The 22,379-nt window shown below is 39.4% G+C and overlaps 1 protein-coding gene across 1 annotated transcript; it reads left to right on the top strand.

The window, feature by feature from the left end:
- Positions 1–584: 584 nt before the first annotated feature.
- On the top strand, positions 585–21,255 carry stum (stum, mechanosensory transduction mediator homolog). Its single transcript, XM_085431553.1, is given in 4 exon segments — positions 585–1,517; positions 12,927–13,109; positions 15,471–15,570; positions 17,377–21,255. Coding segments are annotated over 4 exon segments (678 nt in total). The 5' UTR covers positions 585–1,306; the 3' UTR covers positions 17,561–21,255.
- Positions 21,256–22,379: the final 1,124 nt, after the last annotated feature.

Here is a 22,379-nt window from a genome sequence, read left to right as displayed (position 1 = left end):
GCTGAAAATACTGACAGTGATTGTCTCTTCGTCTGAGCTCGCTCTCCACTGTTGAGTTTTCTTCTTTTTTTCATCCCTCATCTGCTTTGTCTCAGCTTCCCGTCCTTCTCCTTTCTTTCTCGGTTTTGTAAACCTGCTGTAAACCCAGCTGTGTATTCACGGGAAAGAACAGCAGGTAGCTTTGAAAATGAGCGCTGCAATTACACAATCATTACACAATCCATCAGTTGTAATTATCTATATTACAGACTGGGGACATTTGTAAATGTGTGTCTTCTCTCAACCATTATCTGACGCTCACATAAAGCGCTCGTGGAGATGTGTGAACACATTAAATAAATGTAAACAAAAAGGACTGGGCTGTAATCAGTTGGATTGGAATTAAGCTGCAGGAAAATCGTGCAAAGGTTTTCTTTAGGGTCATCATGCAAGATAATTTAAGCAACAGTGTGTAATTTCTTGCATTAGCTTTATGGATCGACTTCATTCAGAGGCAGCAAATGATGGCACTGTTCCTTTAAATGGAGGGGGACAGAGGGAGAGAAAACAGGGAGAGGGAGAGAGAGAGACGTAGTAGAAAAACGGGGGTCGGTGTGTGCGCTGTCTGCTCTCTGTCTTGGAGAGGTGTGTAGGATTAGCAGGATTTTACTGAAGAAAGAAAGAAAAAGAAAGAAAAAAGAGAAAGAAAGAAAGAAAATAAGAAATTGCAGCACATAGTTTGAGGACTTTACTGAAGATGTTGAAAATATTTTAAGGAGGCTTCCTTAAGGACATGCTGGACATGTATGGGAACAAACAGACGATGTCACTGACTTCTGATGATGGACACAGTGCTTTTTAAGGACTCACAGTTGCAGGATTTTGAAACTTCTGCTTTGTTTGAGACTTTTTTCCCTGATTTAAATTTACTTTTTCAGACGAATCTCTGCATCTCCCTCATATGTTCTTGAAGACAATTGCTCTCCTGAGACGTGGATATGTGTGAACATTTGTTAAGCTGACTTTAAAAATATATCTCATCTCAAATAAAATTAAATATGCATTGCTTTTCTATAAACAGTTTAACCCTTTTTGCCACAAATTCACATTTCTAGCTTGTTGCTGCTCCTGTTTATTTGCCAGTGAATGTGTCATAAGCTGTGAGTGGAGAGCCAGCTGATGACATGAACTGCTGAATATTTAGCTAATCCTCTGTGGATACAACTATTTTTGACATTTATTTTTGCCCTCATCTAAATCCTAATCCAGGGGAAACAAATCTCACCCACTCACCTGAAGCTGCTTTTAATCTAAAGAGAAAAGAGAGATGGCGCAGAAAGACGGAGGAACGGAGCAGGGGCGTGTCAAAACAGATGATAATCTGGGGACTAAAGCCATGTCCGGGGGCCCTACAGCAGGTGGAGGAGTGGTGGTGGAGGTCAGGGAGAAGAAAGGCCCCCTGAGAGCTGCAATTCCCACTATGCCTTTCCCCTTGGCGGTCATCTGTCTTTTTCTGAATACCTTCATACCTGGACTTGGTAAGATAAATCACACTTTCTTTTTCTTTCCTTTTCTAATTCCCTCTAATTTCACCTGGTTTTTGATTTGGTTTGGGGCTCAGGTGCAAACAGTCAGCAAACTCACAAGACGAGGTGTACAAATGTAAAGGCAAAAAAAAAAAGAAATACTACATGAATTAGATCAGAAAACTCAGAGGAGTGAAAAAATAGTCTCCCTGCTTGTATTTTCCTGACTACTTCCATAAATGTGTGAGAAACGTGCTAAGAATAAGACCCCACTCACACATTGTGTTACAGTAAGAAGCACACGGGCTCAGTCTGCCAGGTGTTAATAAAGTCCATGCAGCTACATCATCACAGCAGGTAGACACATCCTCACTGAGGACACACTCAACATGTGTCATTTTCATACAAAGCTCATGTTATGGGAATCACATGATACACAAATCCACAACTAATCATCACAAATTGATGATTGGACACAAATTGCATTTTTTTTCTTTTAATATGTTATTTAGAAATGGTTTTTTTCTTACTACAAAAGTGTATGAAAGAGCTGAATTAAGCTCCTGGAGCTGACAGCATAGTACTTGTAGATTTATCCAAATTGAAACTTTAAAAAAAGGATTTTATACATTTAAAGGCATTTCACATTTAGTTAAATCTGTAGCAAAAAATCCCAAAACAAGAAAACTAAAATATGAATTTAAATGACAACAAAGCAGCAGAGCTGAGTCTGACTCACTTTAATGTGTGCACAGTTCACCCACACATTCTCAGTTGTGTGATGAAGCCGGTGGTCTCGCTGTGTGTGTATTTCTAAGCAGACATTGACCGGGTTTGCAGCTCATTAGCTAATGGAAGGGTGTTTCTGCCTTCTGTTCTGCCTTCTCCATCTAATTCCTCCACTTTGTCACATTACGGTATGTAACATCTGGTAGCTAATGACACACAGATACGCTCATCGCCACTACATAACAAAGCCCACCGCCGCCGCCAGACTGATACACGCGCACACACAAATACAGATATAATGAGCGGCTGTCAACAAATTAATACTGCTACATAAGGCTTTGAAAGACATTTAGTCACACGCGTCCGCACCCCGGCATTCACACACAGCTGTTTACTCATCAGTTCAGTGGTTTGATTCAAACGCAGCAGAACGTCAGGAGCTGATTTCAAGAAAAAGTAGAATATGTAGAAAGCAATAAAGTGAAAGTCACTATGAGGAAAAAGATTTGGTGACATGCGGAAAACATCAGTTATAAGGAACATACCTGAGCTCAATTCACCAAATAACCAAGGGAGAGCCTTCCCCCTCCCCACATTTCCTCCCCCTCTGATCTAGTGGGCATATCTCATGGGATTCATACTCCTCCCTACTCTCGCCGTGTTTATTTGTTATACTTCCATCTAAAAATAGCCTTCAAATCCCAACTATTTTCTCACATTCATTCCTATTTTCCTCTCTTTTGACTCACATTCAGGACTCTGTTTGCTGCCACCTTTCTTTAAGTGTTGAATTGTTGACTCCTCGAGACTGCCACAAACATTACAACAGGGTCAGCAAACCCCCGCTGACCTGTTTTCCCTTTTCTTGACAGGAGCACAAAATTGATCCCTAATATGTGCGGAAAGTAGCACGGCAGCCCTTCATCGAAGAGCGTGTGTTTACAGTGTGTGTGTGCGTGTATGTGTGTCAGTTTGCCTGAATGCATTGACATTTCATTGAATAGCTGTTGCCATGACAACCCTGACTAAAATGAACACAATGCATGCATGGCAGTGTGTGTGTGTAGTTTGGCTCTAACTGACTGGGACTGAAAAGAGCGTCTCGATCTATTCAGCCTGCCGACAAAATAAAATTTAGAAATGTGTAATTGAATTTGGACATGAGCCAAAGCCTCCCAGACATTCATGTTCATGCAAAGGTACAACAGGTCAGGATAACAGGTGATACAGCACCTGGCGCAGTAGTAACTATTATTGGTATGACATCTCTGGCACTATTACTACAGAAACCTAAAGATCCGCTCCAGGTTTGTTTAAAGACAAAAGATTCTCCTTTGTGTCTGATTGTTGGGGCACACTTGTCCTTGAGTCAAAAGCATTGAGATAAAGCAGCCGGCCTGCCTTGAGTCTTTCAAATGTGACAAAGTATGTCTAATAGTACTTCTTAAGCTGAATATTTAACATGTTACATACCATTTATTTAATCTCCACAAACAGATCAAGTGTAAAAACTTTGCACGGAGCTGTGTAACAGTGGTGTCAAAGTCAAACCATTTCATGCATAGTAGGCAGTTCACATATCATGTGGATATTGACTAGTAGGCTCAAATCTAGCCAGACGTGTTTCCTCAGCCTCTAAAATCAACGACTACACCTCTGTGTTGACTTTCAGGATTTAAACAGCCTCTGTCTCACAAGCCTACGTGATTAAACTTTGCATTAACCCCACCTCTGCCTGCTGACATGTTAAGAACAAGAATCTTATATCATCCCAGGAATGTAACAGAGACTGAGTTAAAAACTACAGGCGAGTACCACACAAGCTGTTTGCAGCTTCAGTGTAAACTGATACAAGAGCTGTAAATAATTACGCACACTTACTGTGGAAGAAACTCCGGGTCACTGGTTGCATTACGATATTTGCCATAAGAGGAGAGGAAAGTGTGAAGCTTTAAAACACTTAAGTGACTTAGTCCTCTCAGTGTGTGTGTTCCTGTGAGATTGACTGCATGTAATATTAGAGACACTGCAGTGTGTCGTTGCTGAGTTCTGTTGATATCTCGTGTCTGAATTTTCATGTGTTTACTTGCACTAAAATTAGCAGTGTTCCTCTCTTACTCCACTCAGTCTCACTTGTCTACAGCACTGGGCAAAAGCAATTTGCATGATTAATGCTCATAGTGCACACGTTTTCATTAAAAATACTAATTTAAAACATAATCCAGTAGTGTATGGGTTTTTTGTCAGTCCCATTTCTGCAACTGCATTACATTTTCTGATACTAGAAAAAAACAACAACCCTCGATTAGCATTTTTTGGCATCTGGCAGCTTTTCCTCATTCTTTATTCTGTATTCAGTGGTCGCTCAAACTAAATTCTGTCACATAAAGAATACATTCAATACATTGAATTTGACATGTAAAACCAACAGAAATAGAGAATGTTGCATCATATTTGCAGGAAATGATGAATATAAAAAGAATTGGAGTTTGTGATGAATGTTTTTTATAAAAACAGGTACATGTTAATAATCGTTGTTTCACTCAGGTTGGCGTTCATTCTTGGTCTAATTTAGATACTAGAGATCGTTAGCTTGCCAGCTTGGGTCATTCAATTGGAGAGGGACTAACCGAGAGCTACATGCTCTCTCGTCACCAGAGCCGAGAATGCTGCTTGTTGTCATTAGCTTTCTCTAAACTGAGGACTTTATATTTGCTAAGACAGAATGTGTCATCCTCCAACAAATTCAAACGATGTATGACAAGGAAGAGAGCAGGGCGACAAAGCACAGGCTGACCTGGATATTTGACTTAGTTTCATGTTAAATATGTGTTCACAGGGCAAGCCAATTGAGCCAAAGACATGCTGTTTTGCTAACACTTTACTGGCTGCAAACACAAAAACATGTAAAGCTGCTTGAAGTTCTTTAGTAGTAGGTGGCTAGCTACTCTGCAAGGGAGGGAATGTTATCCATAGTTTTGTTATAACCCGTGACTTTTGAGTTTAAAAGCAACACTGGCAAAGATGCGCTGAGTAACAAAAGCAATATGTCCAGTGAGGTGATACTCCTTAAAAGTCAGGGGCAGGTTCAGCCTAAAAATGCGTTGCAAATGGCTGCAGGCTGAAAAACATTTCACTGAAAGACTGTGCAACTGTCTATGAAGTATGTTTGTTTTTCCTTTGGTGGTTTTGTCAGAAGTGTTACCCAATCAGCAGCAACTATTTTAAAAATCGTGTGGTATCTAAAAGTCAGTGCACAAAAGGAATCAGTTGTCACTGGTCTAACACGTGGGTGACATAACAGTGTGTTCAGTGCACAACTGCTCTTATTTACAAAATAAATAAATATATGGTACTTTTAGTTAGGGATTAAGTCAGCCTACTTCACCATTTTTTGAGGTCATTTGATAGAAAGAAAAAGAATATTGTACACAGAAATATACATTGATTCATGTCTAATTGTTTAGACGTTTTTTATTAATATGTTTTCTTTCTATCCACCCAGCCTGCAGATAACTGAAGAACCCTTATAACACGAGTAACCACATAAATTGTAACTGTTACTGAAAAATATTATGCGATTACTGTAACATGTTTCTTTGTATCATGTTACACTAACACTGGTTATAAACTAACATTCCAAGAGCTAATGTTAAGCTTGAGTGTCATAAAAAGCACACTTACTCTCTGATAGACAGTTTAATTACACTGAATGATAGTTTGCTAACTCTTCAGGTCTAGCAATGTTTTATCTACTTTAGAGAACTGCAGGTAAAAGAGGATAAGATCAGCAGAGGCAATAAGCAGCTAACAGAGGCTAACAACAGATAAAAGAGGCTAAGAGCAGCTAACAAAAGCTATGAGCAGCTAACAGAGGCTATGAGCAAGTAAAAGAGACTAAGAGCAGCTAACATAAGCTAATAACAATTAACAGAGGCTAACAACACATAAAAGAGGATAAGAGCAGCAAACAAAGGCAATGAGCACCTAACAGGGGCTAACAACAGGTAAAACAGGCTATGATCAGCTAACGGAGGCTAACAAAAGATAAAAGAGCCTAAGAGCACCTAACAGAGGCTAACAGCAGGTAAAAGAGGATAAGAGCAGCTAATAGTGGCAAAAACTGTAGCACTTACTGACAGAGAGGTTCAGTATATCCTCAGCAGGTCACCTCAATATCACTGTGATATAAGTTACTGACTTGTATCAAACTCCTTCAACAAAGTTTTACGGCCTCCTTCAGAGTAAAAAAATACGTACACCAGCTACCCATGAAACCCAGTACAGGAGAGTTGACTGCAATCTACTGAGATCGAGTGGTGAGATTTAACAAATTGTAATTTTAAGGCACATTTTTTCACAAGAAAATGCTGAATGCATTTTTTTTCTTTAGATTTGAACTACCTGATGATCTTTCTTTCTCTCTTTTCCCTCAATATTTAATTTTTTTTTAAAAAACAACAACAAAACTTTATCTAAGACTTGCAAACTATAGTCAATGGAAGGAGGAGTTTCACATCTATGTAAAGGGGGAGCTTTTCCCTTTCCACCTGTCAGCTTTAAGGTGGACTGGCCTTAAAGGTGGAGTACCTCGATACTTAAGTGATACACCTGATTACTGGTTACTTTGAGTTGGTATGCAAGTACCATTTCATCTAATCAACACAGCTTTACAGTTCACATCCTCCGTTGTTTTCTGGTCCTTTCTCTTCCTTCCTGTTTTCTCTCTCCCTTTATGTCTGCTTCTCTTGCTGTCTTGACACTCTTACACTCCATCATTAACCTCCCACACTACCAGTGGGTGCTTTGTAGAGTTCTCTGTGTAATTATAGTAATTAGTCTGGGTAATATCTACTGACACACATAGACACAAACACGCATGTACGTACTCACAATATCCCACATGCGACATACAACGAAGCCAAGAGCTTTTCGCACCTAGAGGATTGTTGGATTTCTCTAGCAAAAAACTGAAAGATTTATTCTGACTTTATTATTGCATCAGCTCAACGTATATTGTTAAGCAAAGTATATTGTTAAGCACATATATTTGTTCAGGTTTTGCCCAGCTGCAATTATTTAGCGGAGTATTTTCCTTATAGTTAGCTCTGTGCTCTTTGATTACATGCTGACTAAAATGCTCTCCACTGATCAATTTACTGTTTTGATAGTTTTGATCTAAGAATTAATCCAACATATAATAATTTTGGAAATATATTTAAAGTTATATAATTTTTTCCCTATGCAAAATCCTCTTATTAGACGGATTCATGGTAATATTCACTTGGCAAGTGATCATTAATGCCAAAATGATAATTTGACTTAATAATTTGACTTAATTTAAACTTATTTAATCAATGTGGTTTTATTTGACAAAGTGACACACTGATAAATTCGAAGAGCCCAACTCTGCAGTTCTTATAGCATTTTAGTATCTTTCAGTTGACTGTTTTGGTTTTACATTCAGTTATCCTTCATTATCCTGCTTTCTCAGATTCAAATATTTCTTAATTTCGAAGAATGAACTTGTAGGTTTTGGTGTGCTGAGCCAAACAAATACTCCAAATTGTTTTGTTTTTTCAAAAGCGGATCTAATATTTAGTTGCATTGCTATTTGATAAATTATATTGGAACAGACAGCAAAAACTTCATTGGGAACACCTGTTCAACTGCTTGTTAAGACAAATATTTAATCAGCCAAACATATGACCAAGACAAGCAGCTAAAGTTCAAAGCATCAGAATGGGGAATAAAGTTTATTAAAGTGACTCGGAACATGGCATGTTTGTTGGTGCCAGTTCGGCTGAGTATTTAAGAAACTGCTGATCTACTGAGACTATCTCTAGAGTTTACAGAAAATGGCCTGAAAAAGAAAAAATATCCAGTGAGCAGTACTACTCTGTTGGGATGTGAGCGATGACTCAAAAATGCCTTATTGATGCCAGAGATCAGAGGAGACTGCTTCAAGCTAGGAAGTAAACAGTAACTCAGTAACTCTTGTTACAACCAAGGTATGCAGAAGAGCACATCTGAATGCACAACATGTCGAACCAGGAAAGAGATGGCGACTGCAGCAGAAGACCACACTACTCCTGTCAGAAAAGAACAGGAAACTAAGGCTACAACTGAACAATAAAGGCTGCTTGGTCTGATCAGCCTTGATTTGTGCTGTCATGGCAGGTTAGCCCTGTGACAGATTGACAGCCTGTCAAAATGCCACAGCCTACCTAAGTATTGAAGAATTGAGGGGTTTTGAAGGTAAAAGAGGGTCCAAACTAGTACTAGTAAGGTGTACCTAATAATGCATCCAGTGAAAGCGACACATGTGAACAGTACCTGACAGAGACCGCTGACGTTGGAAGTCATGCAGAAGAAGTAAAACTAAACAGACCATAGAAATCCTTCTGTGCATGCCAAAACTCTGACGGAAGTGATGCGTAACCATTCAGCTACCAGCTGGCTGTCAATCACAGCTAATGTCTGGAGGTGGGCAGCACCTAAGGCAGCCAGAGCATCTGCTGGTGGGTGTGGCCTCTGTGACCTGAAAATTTCTGCTCCTGATCAGACCACGTCGGTCCTGGATGGACTCTCATTTTAGCCCGCTGTTGCTCTTTCTGCTCGAGGCTTTGAAATGAGCAAAGAAAATATGAGGGTTCATCTCTTCCTTTCCACCAATTTATATACTTACTTATCTTACTTTTCTGTGACAGTCAAGTATAAGCCTTGTGAGAGTAAATATTACATTTTATGTCATTCAGATTCATCAGATGTGCTCGGACAATCTGGCAGTGCTTCTGTTGAAAGATTCACCACGATACAACTGTCTCCAAATGCATAGTTAATGAAAGAGACTGACACTGGATGGAAATTTTGAAGCAGAGAGAGAGAGAGAGAAAAAAAAGAAAATGAAACAGAGAAAAAAGTGAGAAACTAACTTATACATGAGCTGGCCTTTCCTTTCTACTTAGAAAAAAAAAGCACACACAGCCGGCAGCCTGGCAGAGCCTGGCAGAGCCTGCTCCTCCCTCCCCCCACCTGTTCTACTTTGTGTTATTTGAAATTCACCAATGTGACAAGAAATGGAGCTGGCAGAAAGGGAAGGGCCAAGGCCATGATGCACACAACGCCCACCAGGCATTTCTTATGTCGCATGCAATATTCACAGTATTTAGTCTTTACAAAAAGCCTGCGGAGAGCAAGCCGGAGCGTCAGCTGATTGTTTGAACAATTTAGGCTTTTTTAGGTCTTAAAAAGGTTCTTTGGTGTTGTGACTTTGAGAAAATACTATACTATCAGCTATTTTAAGCTCAACAAGAACTTGTGAGTAAATATGACCTAATTAAAATATGACATCTGCAGCATCTTTACTTTAAACACTGTGGGTCTGAAATCCACAAGTCTGCAAAATGATTTAATCTGAGCATTTATATTCTGCAAATGTCACAAGAATGGAATTTGTCTTCTGTTTATAGGTTTATTTTTTGATTTTAGTTTTTATGCACTCATTGAAAAACTGGACCCAGAAGGTTTCCAGAGTTGTATACGTGGATGCTCAAACTCGTGCATACAGTTTCACACAGAGCATTTACTGTGCAGGGGATGGTCTCCAGGCTTTCAGATAGCAGAATAAGGAGTGCGACTGGACTTAATTCAGACAGATAAGAGTTGAACATTGAGATAATCCTGTTTCAGCTCTATTACAAACAGCCAGTATATGTGCTTTTTCTCCAGGGCATAGAGACATCGCTGCAATGGCCAGGTACCTGCCACCGGGAAAACCTTAAGTACTGACTCTCTCTCTTAGACACAGAAAAAACACCCCAAAACAAAACATAGAGAACAGCTTCTTTAGTCTAGCTTCAGTTATTTCTCTGCGGCAAAGAGAAACATTTTGCTCTTCAGGTGTGACTGGTTGTATCACCTTATACAGCTGCTTTTATTTCCATGCACATCTTTACTGTATACAGAGATCTGACGAAGTACTGAGAGTAAACAAGTAAATAAATCTGTTTTAATAAGTGTTTTACTACTTTTACTACGTTATATTAATACTATTAGTGCTTTTAACATCTTAGAAATTGGGCAGCTCTCAACTGCTCCTATAATAATAATAAAAAAACAAAACTGAATGCATAAAATGAAGTGCTGGTTTTTCTTAGCCCAGAATGGGCCTCTGAGGGGGTGACTGCACATTTAAGCTCAATCATTTGACTCACTGCTACTGCTACACAGTAGCAGTGAGTCAAATTTCTTTTGTTAACAGTAATCTACCACTTTTCATTTCTGAAAGTTTGAATAAATATTAAGATAACAACTATTGTTGTACTTGAATTTAAAAAAACAACAAACAAACCCCAAACAGGCTTTAGGCAAGGCAAGGCAAGGCAAATTTATTTGTATAGCACAATTCAACAACAAGGTGATTCAAAGTGCTTTACAGAGACATTAGAAACAAAAACAAATAAAAAGCATGATTTAAAATTGATTAAAACAAGCAAACAAACAAACTAACTAAACACATTTCACACCTGTTCACCTTTACAAAATCATTGTTTACGGTGATTTTGCTTTCTTAATTGGGATGGGACAAGGGTCCTGAAACTAAAACAAAAAGATGATTTTTCACATTTTAAGTGTTTCTTATGACACTGATTTAAGTTCAAGGCTTATAAGTTCCTTCTTTTGTTCATATTGGACCTGATGCAGTACAGCGGGAAGCAGTGTTGGTCAAGTTACTTGAAAAAAGTAATCAGTAACTAATTACCGATTACTACCCCCAAAAAGTAATCCCATTACTTTACTCATTACTTATTTTCAAAAGTAATTAATTACTTAGTTACTTAGTTACTTTTTAAAAACATGATTTACAACCTGAATAGGTAATAAAGCAATAGATCTTTCAGCCCAATTCTACTTTTTCTACATAATCCATCATACAAAATGTAATCAAATGGAAAAGTCTCTTTTTAAAACTTGTTTTATTAGTTTTAATCTTTTAACTTTATGCATCAAGCAAAGATTTAATTATATGCAACATTCTCTGACTGGAAGAAATTTGTTTAACATTTAAACTTATTTTCTGCACATTCCAGAACATAAAATAATTCTTTTTTTTGTGTTTCTCTGTGAGTTTCCCATTACGTGGTAGTGCACTCGGTGCTTGCTTGGAAGTTCAGGGGGTTTTTTCCGCTGTAAAAAGAAGTTTTCTTCCCACGCACAACGGACACTAATGTTTTTGTCACTTTTTATGGAATCAAACTCAAAGTAAGGTCAGTACTTCCACGCTTTAAACGCTGCACGCTCATACTCTCTCCCGCACTCGATATATGATCCATTGTTGATCTGCACACAGCTGTTGTCACGAACGTCGCACTCGCTTACGTCACTGTCATGAGACATTCTCGCAAAAAATCACGGTTTTAGTAACGCAGTAATGCAGCGTTCCTACGGGAAAGTAACAGTAATCTAATTACCGTTTTTGCAATAGTAATCCCTTACCTGAAAAAAGTAATCAGATTACAGTAACGCGTTACTGCCCATCTCTGGCGGGGAGTAATGTCACGACTGACAGCTGCAGTCACAGAAAATCTTTCTTATCTCTCTTCAGGGATTAAGTACAGATGCAGTGCTGAGAAGAAATGCAGCATTTACTGTCCATGACCGTGACTGTGTGTTTCAAACCAATAAAGAGAGATGTTCTGGTTCACTACTGTAGCAGACTGTAATTCTTTGATGGATTACCATAACATTTTGTAAATACAGTACTGCAAAAAAGTCTTATATCACCCCTCGTTTGCACAGATCTAACGACCTTCAACACAACCTGAAGTCTCTTAGACAAGCTTTGATGTAATTTCTTTAAGAAGTCTTCAGGAATAATTCTCCAGGCTTCTTGAAGGACATTCAAAGCTGTTTTCCTGGATGATCACACACTGCTTCACTAATGTTGAGGTCCGGTTTCTGGGGAGGTCAGTCCATGACTGATACTTCCAGTTTTCCTTCTTTAGGTTAGCTTCTTGAGAGCTAAACTTCCACTGAGAAAATTTCTGATTCTTTGGGAATCAGCTTGTTGGTACAGAATTATCTATTTTATATCTGTCCAATTGTGTCATGTTTTGGCATTCTTGCATAGATTGTTCAGGACTTTCCTGGAAATGAGTGGAAAAGCAGCCAATGTCCAAAGAAAACCTTTGAAAGACCTTCAGAAAGTCTGGAGAACTATTGCTTGAGACCCCTTAAAAAGTAACAAAACAATCTGGCTCTTCAGAACTAAAATGTTAAAAAATTAGGGGTGACTCAAGACTTTTGCACATTCATGTACATTTAAGGTCCTTTAAGTGTACTCATGCCCTGAATAGCTGTCTACAAATTACTCCACATGATTTTGTTGAAGGCTTATTGCATTCAATATATCCGCATTTGTCTCAAAGCACTAAGTTGTGTAAGTGCAATTTACCTGTGTGATGTTTCTATTTGAAACAATAAAAAAAACCCTTTCTGGTTCATTTCATCCGGAGTCTGTTTTGGCCTCGCTGGAGATTAACCAGAATGGAAAACTCCTCAAAGGTTTTTATCATGTCGGACTATAAACATCGCAGAGATATTTGATAGCAAAGTACATCAGAACTGTTAAAACAATAACTTCTTGGATTGTTTTTGGTAACAGTATGACTTGTGGTGTTTTTCCCACAGGCACCTTCATCTCAGCGTTCACAGTGCTGTGCGGCGCTCGCAGTGAGCTGATCTCAGAGCGAGGTGTTTGCTGTGTATTCTGGCTCAACGTAGCAGCAGCCCTGATTCAGATCCTCACAGCTGTTATCATGGTCGGATGGATCATGAGCATCTTCTGGGGAATGGACATGGTCATCCTGGCAAGTCAGTAGCAGCTACTAGTGTCTGTGTTTGTCTTCCCCTTTGCTTTCTTTTCTCCACATGTGTCACATGCACTTTTAAAGTTAGTTTCAGCAAGCAAAACACAAGGTCCAGGGACCAGAATTGGCCCAGTAAAGAGTCCGATCTGGCCCTCTGAATGGTTAAAATAAATTAGCATAAATTTTGATTTGTGTTTTTCTGTGGATCATCTGTGGATTAACAGAAACTTTTGTTTAAAATTACAGGACAATCTGGGCAATGAGCTACTGGAACTTTTTCCTGTAATTTAACAGATTTTGTTCTTACCATTTAAGCACAGATTTCTTTCATTTAATACGAAACATTTCTTTGTCATGTCAAAAAACTCAGACATACTGTTGAAATTACACTTCTTTTCCTTATATTGAGTTATTTCATGGGTTAAATGTGTAGTTAAATTTATTTACACTGACAGAAAGGGGAGTTTCACCGGTCTGGCCCAAATCAGCCATCGCTGATGGCAGCCAAAGCCCTCCCATGTGCTCCAAAAATTACTCTGTTTGCACTAAATGCCCTCCAGTAAATTATCTTTAGTTATTTAACACTGACCTGCTGCTGTTAAAGCAGAACTTATTTTATTTCACTTAGGAAATATCAAAGCTAAATATTGCATCCTCAAGACGTGGCAGAGCCGAAAAATGAAATAACATAATTACGACCCATTTTTAAAGAATTGTATGATCAGCTGGAAACCAGGGCGCTCGGTGAGATTTGTTGCTGGTTTGGGTCTTTTCTGTGGTTTTTATTGGTGAAAAAAACAAAAATAAAATAAAATAAAGCAGGATAATAGCAGCATTATCCTTCAAGGCCTGTGTTGCAAAGGGATGCAATCAGTGGCTCTGGATTACAAAGTTGTTCAAAGGATTTTACATAAATCGTGCAGAAACATGAAAGAAAGAAAGATGCAGAGAACAGACATGAAAAGGTTGGGTAATTTTACCACCCTCTCTGTCAGGAACTCAGCCTCTCCTTAGGCACTGATGCATGAACAAGTGCACACACACACACACACACACGCACAAGAGTCACCATTGTCTCAGTGCAGCCTTTGAATTATCCACAGCCCTGTAAGTGTCCTTATGTGAGGTAGCCTAATTGCTGCCTGCCTGCGCCACCAGAGTGTATCGATTCGCACACGCCTGCGAGAACGTGCGTGTTTGTTGTGCGCGAGGTACAGTAATTGTGTGTGTGTGGGAGTGAGCGCCCCCCCCCCCCCGGTGTGTTTTTGTTCACTGATCCCCGCTGTTTTTCAGGCCTCTGGGCACACATCTTCTGCAACTGTTACTGTAAAAATCATTCTCTGGTAGCATGTTGAATATTCGGGTTTGCGTAAGATGACTGTTTCCCAGTTGGACTGAAATAATGCCGGCTGTTTATTTAGAAGATCAGTTGTTATTCAGTTATTCATTACCACAATACGCGGTAGCTTTGAGAGTTCATGCTCGTATGGGCTGATTCAGCTTTCTTCCTCTATGCATTTAATGCCTCTGAAAATGTGGTCTCTGTGTGAGCTTCCTCCCTCTCTCCCTCTAATGAGCCTGTGCTGTATATGATCAGTTTCCTCTCTCTTCATAACTCCAGCTCCACATACATGGCTGCCGCCCTCTTCTTTTTTTCCCATCTATCTAATGATCGTGGTGTTATCTCCCTCCCACTGATCGCCTTCCATCTGCCTTTTTTCTCCATCCAGTGATTGTTCCTGTTTGATCTTCTCATATCTTTGCTTCCTCTCTTCCTCTCCTTCCTGCTCACTCTCACATAATTCCTCCCACTCGCTGCCCGCTCCCCAGTCTTCCTCGCCACCTCAGTTTCTTCTTCAGTTTTTGGTTTTCACTGGTTCCCGTCTCCATCTCTCATCCCATCGATCCAGTGGATGAGGGTCATGTTACTGTAAATGTGTTCATTTGATCATGTAATGTACCCTGCCACTCAGATGTTTGAGCTCACTTCCAAATGTCCTTGCTTTTAAAGAAAAATAAGTTTAAAAAAACAAAAACAGACAAACTTTAAATTAATTTGAAATGCTGCAAGTTACAAATGATTTATGGTTATTACTGGAATATCTACTTAAGCATACAGATGATCATTGTCAGCCACCACTGCTCCAGTACAAAAAAATACTGATTATAATATTTAATAAATATGAGATGATAAATAACTGATTATTCTGTTAAACAATAACTTTTAAACTAAAATAAAAACTCATTTTGTTTCAACAGTGAGGATGTTTACGTTACCCCCAAAACTGCTGCGTTTATTTGTAGCTCAAAAGGGTTTCATAGTTCATACTGAACTGTTTTCTTTGAACTACATCAGTGCTGTCAGCTTCACACATCACCTTAAAAACAGTGAAACGTGTTCTCACTAACCGTCTCTTGTCTCTTTTCTCCCCCTCTACGCTGCTCCTTCACGAAAGTTTCTGATGGTAGGTGTCTCTTTTTTCCCTTCTTTTACAACCAACAGTCCCCCACTGAGTTAATAAAACTGCGGAGGATGTAGAAGCAAGTCAAAGAAATAGCGAACAGCGAGCTTTTTTTTTTTCTAAATTTAACACAGTTATTGTAAGCCAGAAACAAACAGTTACCCTTAAAGGACTTCAACACAAATCGGAACGTTCTCACGATCTTGGCAGCAAGAGTTTGGCAACTCACTGCTTTCTATTTGTGTGACAACGTCCTGCTCATCAGTGGACTGAGCTGTCATGGAGCCTGGTCTGCTAAGCTCAGTAAATGTTCATACACATCCAGCCATGTTTAATCCGACATACCTGATTCGAAACTATGGTATCGCACCATGTAATATGACTAAAAGCTTAGTGACGGCTTTACTAACTGAGCTGAGTTTACCCATGGTGTGTGTGATTAAAGAGCTCCACAAGAATGCTCAGTTCTCATTCCCAGAGTTAACCATGCATTTTCTTAACTGCTTGTCCATCTTCAGGGTAAGGAGGGCTGGAAGGACCAGGAAAATCCCTGGATAACCATGCCTGCCCATTTGGAAACACCATTTAAGCCAGGCTTGTCCAACTCCAGGCCTCGAGGGCTGGTGTCCTGCAGGTTTTAGATCTCACCCTGGGTAAACACACCTGAATCAAATGATTAGTTCATTACCAGGCCTCTGGAGAACTACAAGACATGCTGAGGAGGTCAGTTAGCTATTTAAATCAGCTGTGATGGATCAAGGACACATCTAAAACCTGCAGGACACCGCCCCTCGAGGCCTGGGTTTGGACACCGCTGATTGAAGCTAACATGCATGTCTTTGGACTGTGGGATGAAGCAATGTTAGACGCATTTAGAACAAGCACACTCCAGGCAACTGGTGGATTCTGAGTTATTTGTCATGGATAACAACATTAAACAAAGTCTGCATGCTTGTTCTGTTAGACAAACCCAAGTCTGTTGCTCCACTCACATGACTCCCTCCTCCCACTTTAACATATATCCAACACACCGCGTAATCACAGTACTGCACCTAATCTGCCAGTACTTATTCTAATGCAGAGGGTATGGGCATACATAGACTCTTCCAGGAGTTAAGCTGCTGCCATCACTGCTGCTGCTGCTGCTTACAGTGTTTCAACATCTTCCCCCGTCATCCTGTAGGTTTTGGGGGAGATTTGGAGCTTTTTCCTATAGGGGAAATAAGCATTACCTTTCCTCCCTCCCCGCAGAGATAATGCTTGGTTTATAGTTCTGGGTTAAATGTGCGGCAGACCTAAAACACTGCAAACTACACTTTGCACCTTGCCAACCTCTGTGATAGGTCTATTTGGAAGTATTGTGCTGCACAAACACAGTACATTTGCTTAACTGTATTAAACTTGCTTGTGCAGTATAGGCACATGCCATTATCTTGATGCCGAAGCTCTGTTCTTGTTTCTATTGACTCTTATTTGCGCTTTATTATCTCCAAGCCCAGCATGTTCAGCTCACCTCCACCTGTGATGGCAAAAAGATGCAGAAACAGCTGTGCAAAAGTATCTCCAACAAACACAGGATTCAAAGCAGCCTAGTTTTGCCCCTCATGCCTCGTGGTAGTCCCCACCAGGGTCCTGCCAAGTTCCGCTTTCAATTTTGCCAAATTGAATGAAATGAAGAGTAAAATCATGACTGCTGTCAACAGTTCAAAATGAATGATTTGTAATTGCATGCGGGCATTTAAAAACCTTTTTAAAAATGATAGCAGGGACACCAAATGATAGAGAGCCTTGTGTTCCCTCCCTCCTCAGGCTGCAGAGACCAGGGCATTCCTCAGGATGTGTGAGGGAAGCCGCTCTCATGCTAGCTGGTGGGTCGCACGGACAGCTTGACCTCTTTGACCTCCCCAAAGGTGACTTTTTCATTAGTAATGACCTTGAGCTGACACCATGTAGAGGCCGAGACGTGATGAATGGATTCATTAATGAACAGTGAAGCGAGAGGCTGCCCTTCATGGAAATCTTTAATCGCTGGCTGCTGATTGGTCACATTTACGTTTGCCGAAAATTATACTTAGCATTTACAGCCACAAGAAATATAAGGGATAATAATGATATTAATAATGAATAAAAACTACATGTGTTGACTTTGTTGAGTAATTATAAAAGTGATGTTGGATTTTTTTCATTGTTCTTTGATTTAATTGCCAAATATGGATAAAGGAAAATTTGTGAGCTGCTTGATTGAGCTGCCCCAGGACTTTTTATCACATGTTTTAAATGTTGTATCAGAGACTACCTTTAGCCTTAGCTTCTAGTGTATTGTGGCCTTTCCCTTACAGTTTTGTTATAATATCAAATCGCTAGTCTTCTCCATGTAATGTCAGGATATACAGTAACAGCCACAGCGCTGTATGTCCATCGATCTTCATACAAAACAATCCCAAAACTCAACATCACAGCACATGAGCCCGGGCTGTGAAACACACGTCTTCCTGTGGAGCATGTCATGGTTAAAATACAACACCATGCTACGCGATATTCACTCAACTCTGAGTAAAAACTCATGACAATGGATTGAAAATCTGCAACCAGGCGATTATCTTATCCTTGCTAATAAAGCTAATATGTTTTTTTGCTGGTCACATGATGTGCGTGAGCCTAAAAAAACCTGAGAAAAACCGAGTTAAAAATGATTCATTCTTCCTGATGAATATTTGATTTGAGTTTTCATACCTCTTAAATGTGTAAATCAGTGCCAAAGGGATATAGCACATTATTCCTGCACTGTATCTAATTAACAGTCTCAAAATATCAGCTCCCACTATTAATCACTCTGGAAGACACACTGTCTGTCACATTATGATGAAGATAAAGTTACAGGCCCATGTTTGAACAGCTATTGTTTGTTAATTGATGAGAGTCGGTGGAAGCCACCAGCTCCTCCCATTAGAAACTCCGAGCTCCCTTTTTGAAACAATCAGATCAGAAACATTTAAAGCTGATTAATTCACTGTTTCGTGTCACATGCAGCCAAACGTAAGTGGTGCGTTTGTGTGATGGATAGTGTGCAATATTCAAGAGGGAGACTGAAGAATGTGGTTCAGCTGTGTAAGTGGTCCTGAAGCTAAAAGGGGGAGAAATGTGCATCACTCTGTAAGTTGCGGTGGAATTGTTGAGCCAAATAAAGCCTTTCCCATGATACCCCATCAGCTTTCTCATGCACCACATCATTGCCCTATTTCCCTTAAAAAAATACCCAAGAGTATAACAAGTCAAAAAGGCTATAAAAAATAAAAATATAGTAAATGACAATGAAAAACAGTGTACTAGATCAAAATTATTAAGTGTGTTGGCAGGAAATAATTAATAAAATCAGGTTCATTTATACCCTATTTCTTTCCCTGATCACTAAGACTTTAAATGCAGATACCTTCGGGGAAGAACATTAATGGCCGGCTAGTGTACATTTTTTAAGTTATAATAGAGTGCTGTTTTTTCTTTGGCAAGAGCCAGGACTTAAGGGACTGAAAATGCTTACGTTTAAATCACCATCAGCTATTTTATGTTTAGACCTGATTCTTGTGGGTGTGAAGTTTGGTTTCTCGTTGATGTGTGACTGAGAGCAGTGGTAGGGTTTAGCTGGGAGCGGGCCACCACAATAAAGACTCTTAAAGCGATGAATCAGCCCGACATTTGTCTTCAGTGTAGCTGTTAATGGTACTGACTGCAACAACAATCACTTAACTGAGTGGTGCAAGGTCAGTGTTGCTTCAGGATGTGTTTTACATTAATAGACAGCTTATAGAGATTACGATAGAAATGATAAAACGACCTTACAATAGCAAATAAACAGCTGCAGTGTTACACTGTAAAGCTCAATCACTCACTGGCCATTTCATTAGGTTTACCTCACATGGCAGCAACTCTGTCCATTTAGGCATGCAGACATGGTCAAGATGAAGATCAAGATCAGAGAATGGCCAGATTTCAATGGCCAAACTGATAGGAAGGCAACACTAACTCAAATAACCTTCTCTGAATGCACTACACCTTAACGCACATGGGCCACAGCACTCATGCCACTCATGTCTGCTATAAACAAGAAACTGAAACTAGAGCTCACACTGGCTCATCAAAATTGGACATTAGGAGATTGGAAAAATGTTGCCTTGTCTGATGAGTCTCAATTTCGGCAGCAAAATGCAGATGGTAGGGTCAGAATTTGGCATAAGCAACATAAAAGCATGAATCCATCCTGCCTTTTTTAAAAGATTTAGGCTGCTGAGTACCACAGCCACAGCCTCCACAGTGGCCACAGTGTACCCGTCTTCTGATGGCTACTTCCATCAGAATAACTCACAAAGCCGAGGTCATCGATTTTTGAACATGACAGTGAGCTCAAATGACCTCCACAGTCATCGGATCTCAATCCAATAGTACGCCTTTGGGATGTGATGGGACAGGAGATTCAGCCAACAAATCCACAGCAACTATGTGATGCTATCATGTCAACATGGACCAAAATCTCTGAGAAATGTTTCCAGCAACTTGTTGCATTTGTGCCACGAACAGATAAGGCAGTTCTGAAGGCAAACGTGGATCCAACCCATTACTAGCAAGGTGTACCTAATGAAGTGGTTGTGACTAGTCTACTGACTAGAGTTTAAACAATAGCAAATCTCACCAACAGCACTTTACTGTATTTTAACAGTGGAATTTGTTTGCTGCTGAAAACAGTAAAAATGCTCCTCAGAGCGTTTTAAATACAGGTACGCGAATCATTTCTTATGACATATGAAATAGAAAAGTGGACTCGTAATAATACAAATTCATTCATTCATGTGATTTTTACCCCATACTTTGTAATGCTGATAAATCACTTTGAGTTTTTTTTATGATATTCGTTATTTTAGACAAATGCCTTTTAGGAAGATTTCTGTATTTTAGTTGAGAACACCAATATTTTTATGTTTTAAATGTGCACATGTCGTACAGTGTTAGTGTGTGAACATAGAGGTAATGATAATGATGATGATGGTAATGATGTCTGTAATGGTGATGATATCTTATGCCTTACAACGGACTGATGTTCTCTCACATGTGTTTCTGTATGTGTGGTGCTGGAGTTTCTTTTCATAGATCTAAATATGAAACAATTTTGTCACAATCTTGGTTTTTTTTGTGTTTCTTTAGTGTGTTTAAGGGGGAACATTAAATAGATGTTGTGCTTTTTTTAAATTGTGGAACAGTATTTTTTTTCCTGCATGAACCTTTGGTGTCAAATGACCACTTGCATAATTTATGATTGTGGCTTATTTTTGTGGCTTTGCTGCGTCGGTATTAAGCAGTTTGAGGCAAAAGATATAAAAGTCTTGCAATTAAAAGTCATTTTAGTCCAAATATGGGAAACTTGTAACTGTATGGTGCGTGCTTTGTTGAATCAATATATGCCTCAGTCATTAACTACAATGACTTCTTGCACATTTATTAACTGCTTCCTACTAACCTAACAGAAAGACTTCTTGGTTATTCATCCTCTAAATTAAAGGTGTTTCATATTTGTGGAGTGTCTCACCTGCATTCAATCTGGTTTAATAGCTGCAGTCTCTGTTTTTCATCTGGAAACCATAAAGCAGCATTTATGCTTTACATTTTTATGTAAATAAATCATTTGTGGATGGACTTTCATTTGACTCGTATTTTTGAACACGTCTGCTGGTTGCAGACCGTGACATGTTTGACATTTATCTCCAGTATAAACTTGATTGTTGAAAGTCTGTTTCATCCAGAAACTGCAGTAATGTGCAAAAGTCTTGAGCAACCCTGTATTTCTGTATATTTTGCCCCCAGACTGTCTTGTCATTTTTAAGACCAGTGGCTCAAGAACTGCTGGTCTTGAGCAATAGTTCTCCAGACTTATTTTCTCTCCCACTTATTCTCAGTCCAGCCTTGTACCTTACCATTTTCATCTTTATGTTTGATTGTTAAACCATTTACCATTGAACTATGAATCATTCAAGCATAAGACAGGCACCAACTAATCTGGGTAAATTCCCAGATGATTAAACATGCAACCATTTTGCTGGTAATAACTGAAATGAGTAAAGAAAATCAACAGCCTATTTATGCAAGATAATTCATAATTTTATTGGGGGGCGGTATATTGTTTGGGTCTGATTATTGGGGGGCGGGGGGGGGGGGGGCGGTATATTGTTTGGGTCTGATTATTGGGGGCGGGGGGTCATAACCCCCCAAACCCCACTGGAAATTACGCCTCTGGAACCACTGCAATACCATCTGGAAACCTTTTTAGCATGACAATGATCTCAAACACACACATCATGACACATGACTATTGGTCGTGGATAGGCCTCCCCTGAGACCGGACCTCAATATTATTTAGGCAGTGTGGGAGCATTTTGGCAGACCAAAAAGGGGGTGCTCTAGCAATGTTACTAAAAATTAAATAATTAATTATTGTTGAAATTGCGCTTTTTAAAGGTATCTTTGGTTGGTCATCATCTGTTCAGGTTATTATAATTATTTTTCCTGGTCCAGCCCACTTGAGATCAGATTTGCTGTATGTGGGCCAGGAGTTAAAATGTGTTTACCAAATATGAGGTAATTTAGAGTTTATCTGATTTAGAGGCTGAGATGTGCAGGTCTTGATTACTTCATAAAAATTAACTCCCATGTTGCTAAAAATAAATAAATAAATGTGTCATTGACCTTCTCCACACTTACGAGGACAAACCTGGTGCAAAAACACGCTGAAGAAAACTGGTAAAGGCTGTGCAGTAAGAGCAGTTTGG

This window comes from Copadichromis virginalis, linkage group LG15 (assembly GCF_057382275.1).
Source record: "Copadichromis virginalis isolate Kocher_CV1m ecotype Utaka linkage group LG15, C_Virginalis_male_GT1.1, whole genome shotgun sequence".
In the NCBI taxonomy this organism is placed as follows: Eukaryota; Metazoa; Chordata; class Actinopteri; order Cichliformes; family Cichlidae; genus Copadichromis; species Copadichromis virginalis.
Note: the sequence above shows the minus strand (reverse complement) of the source record. Positions and strands in the feature narration are given on the sequence as shown.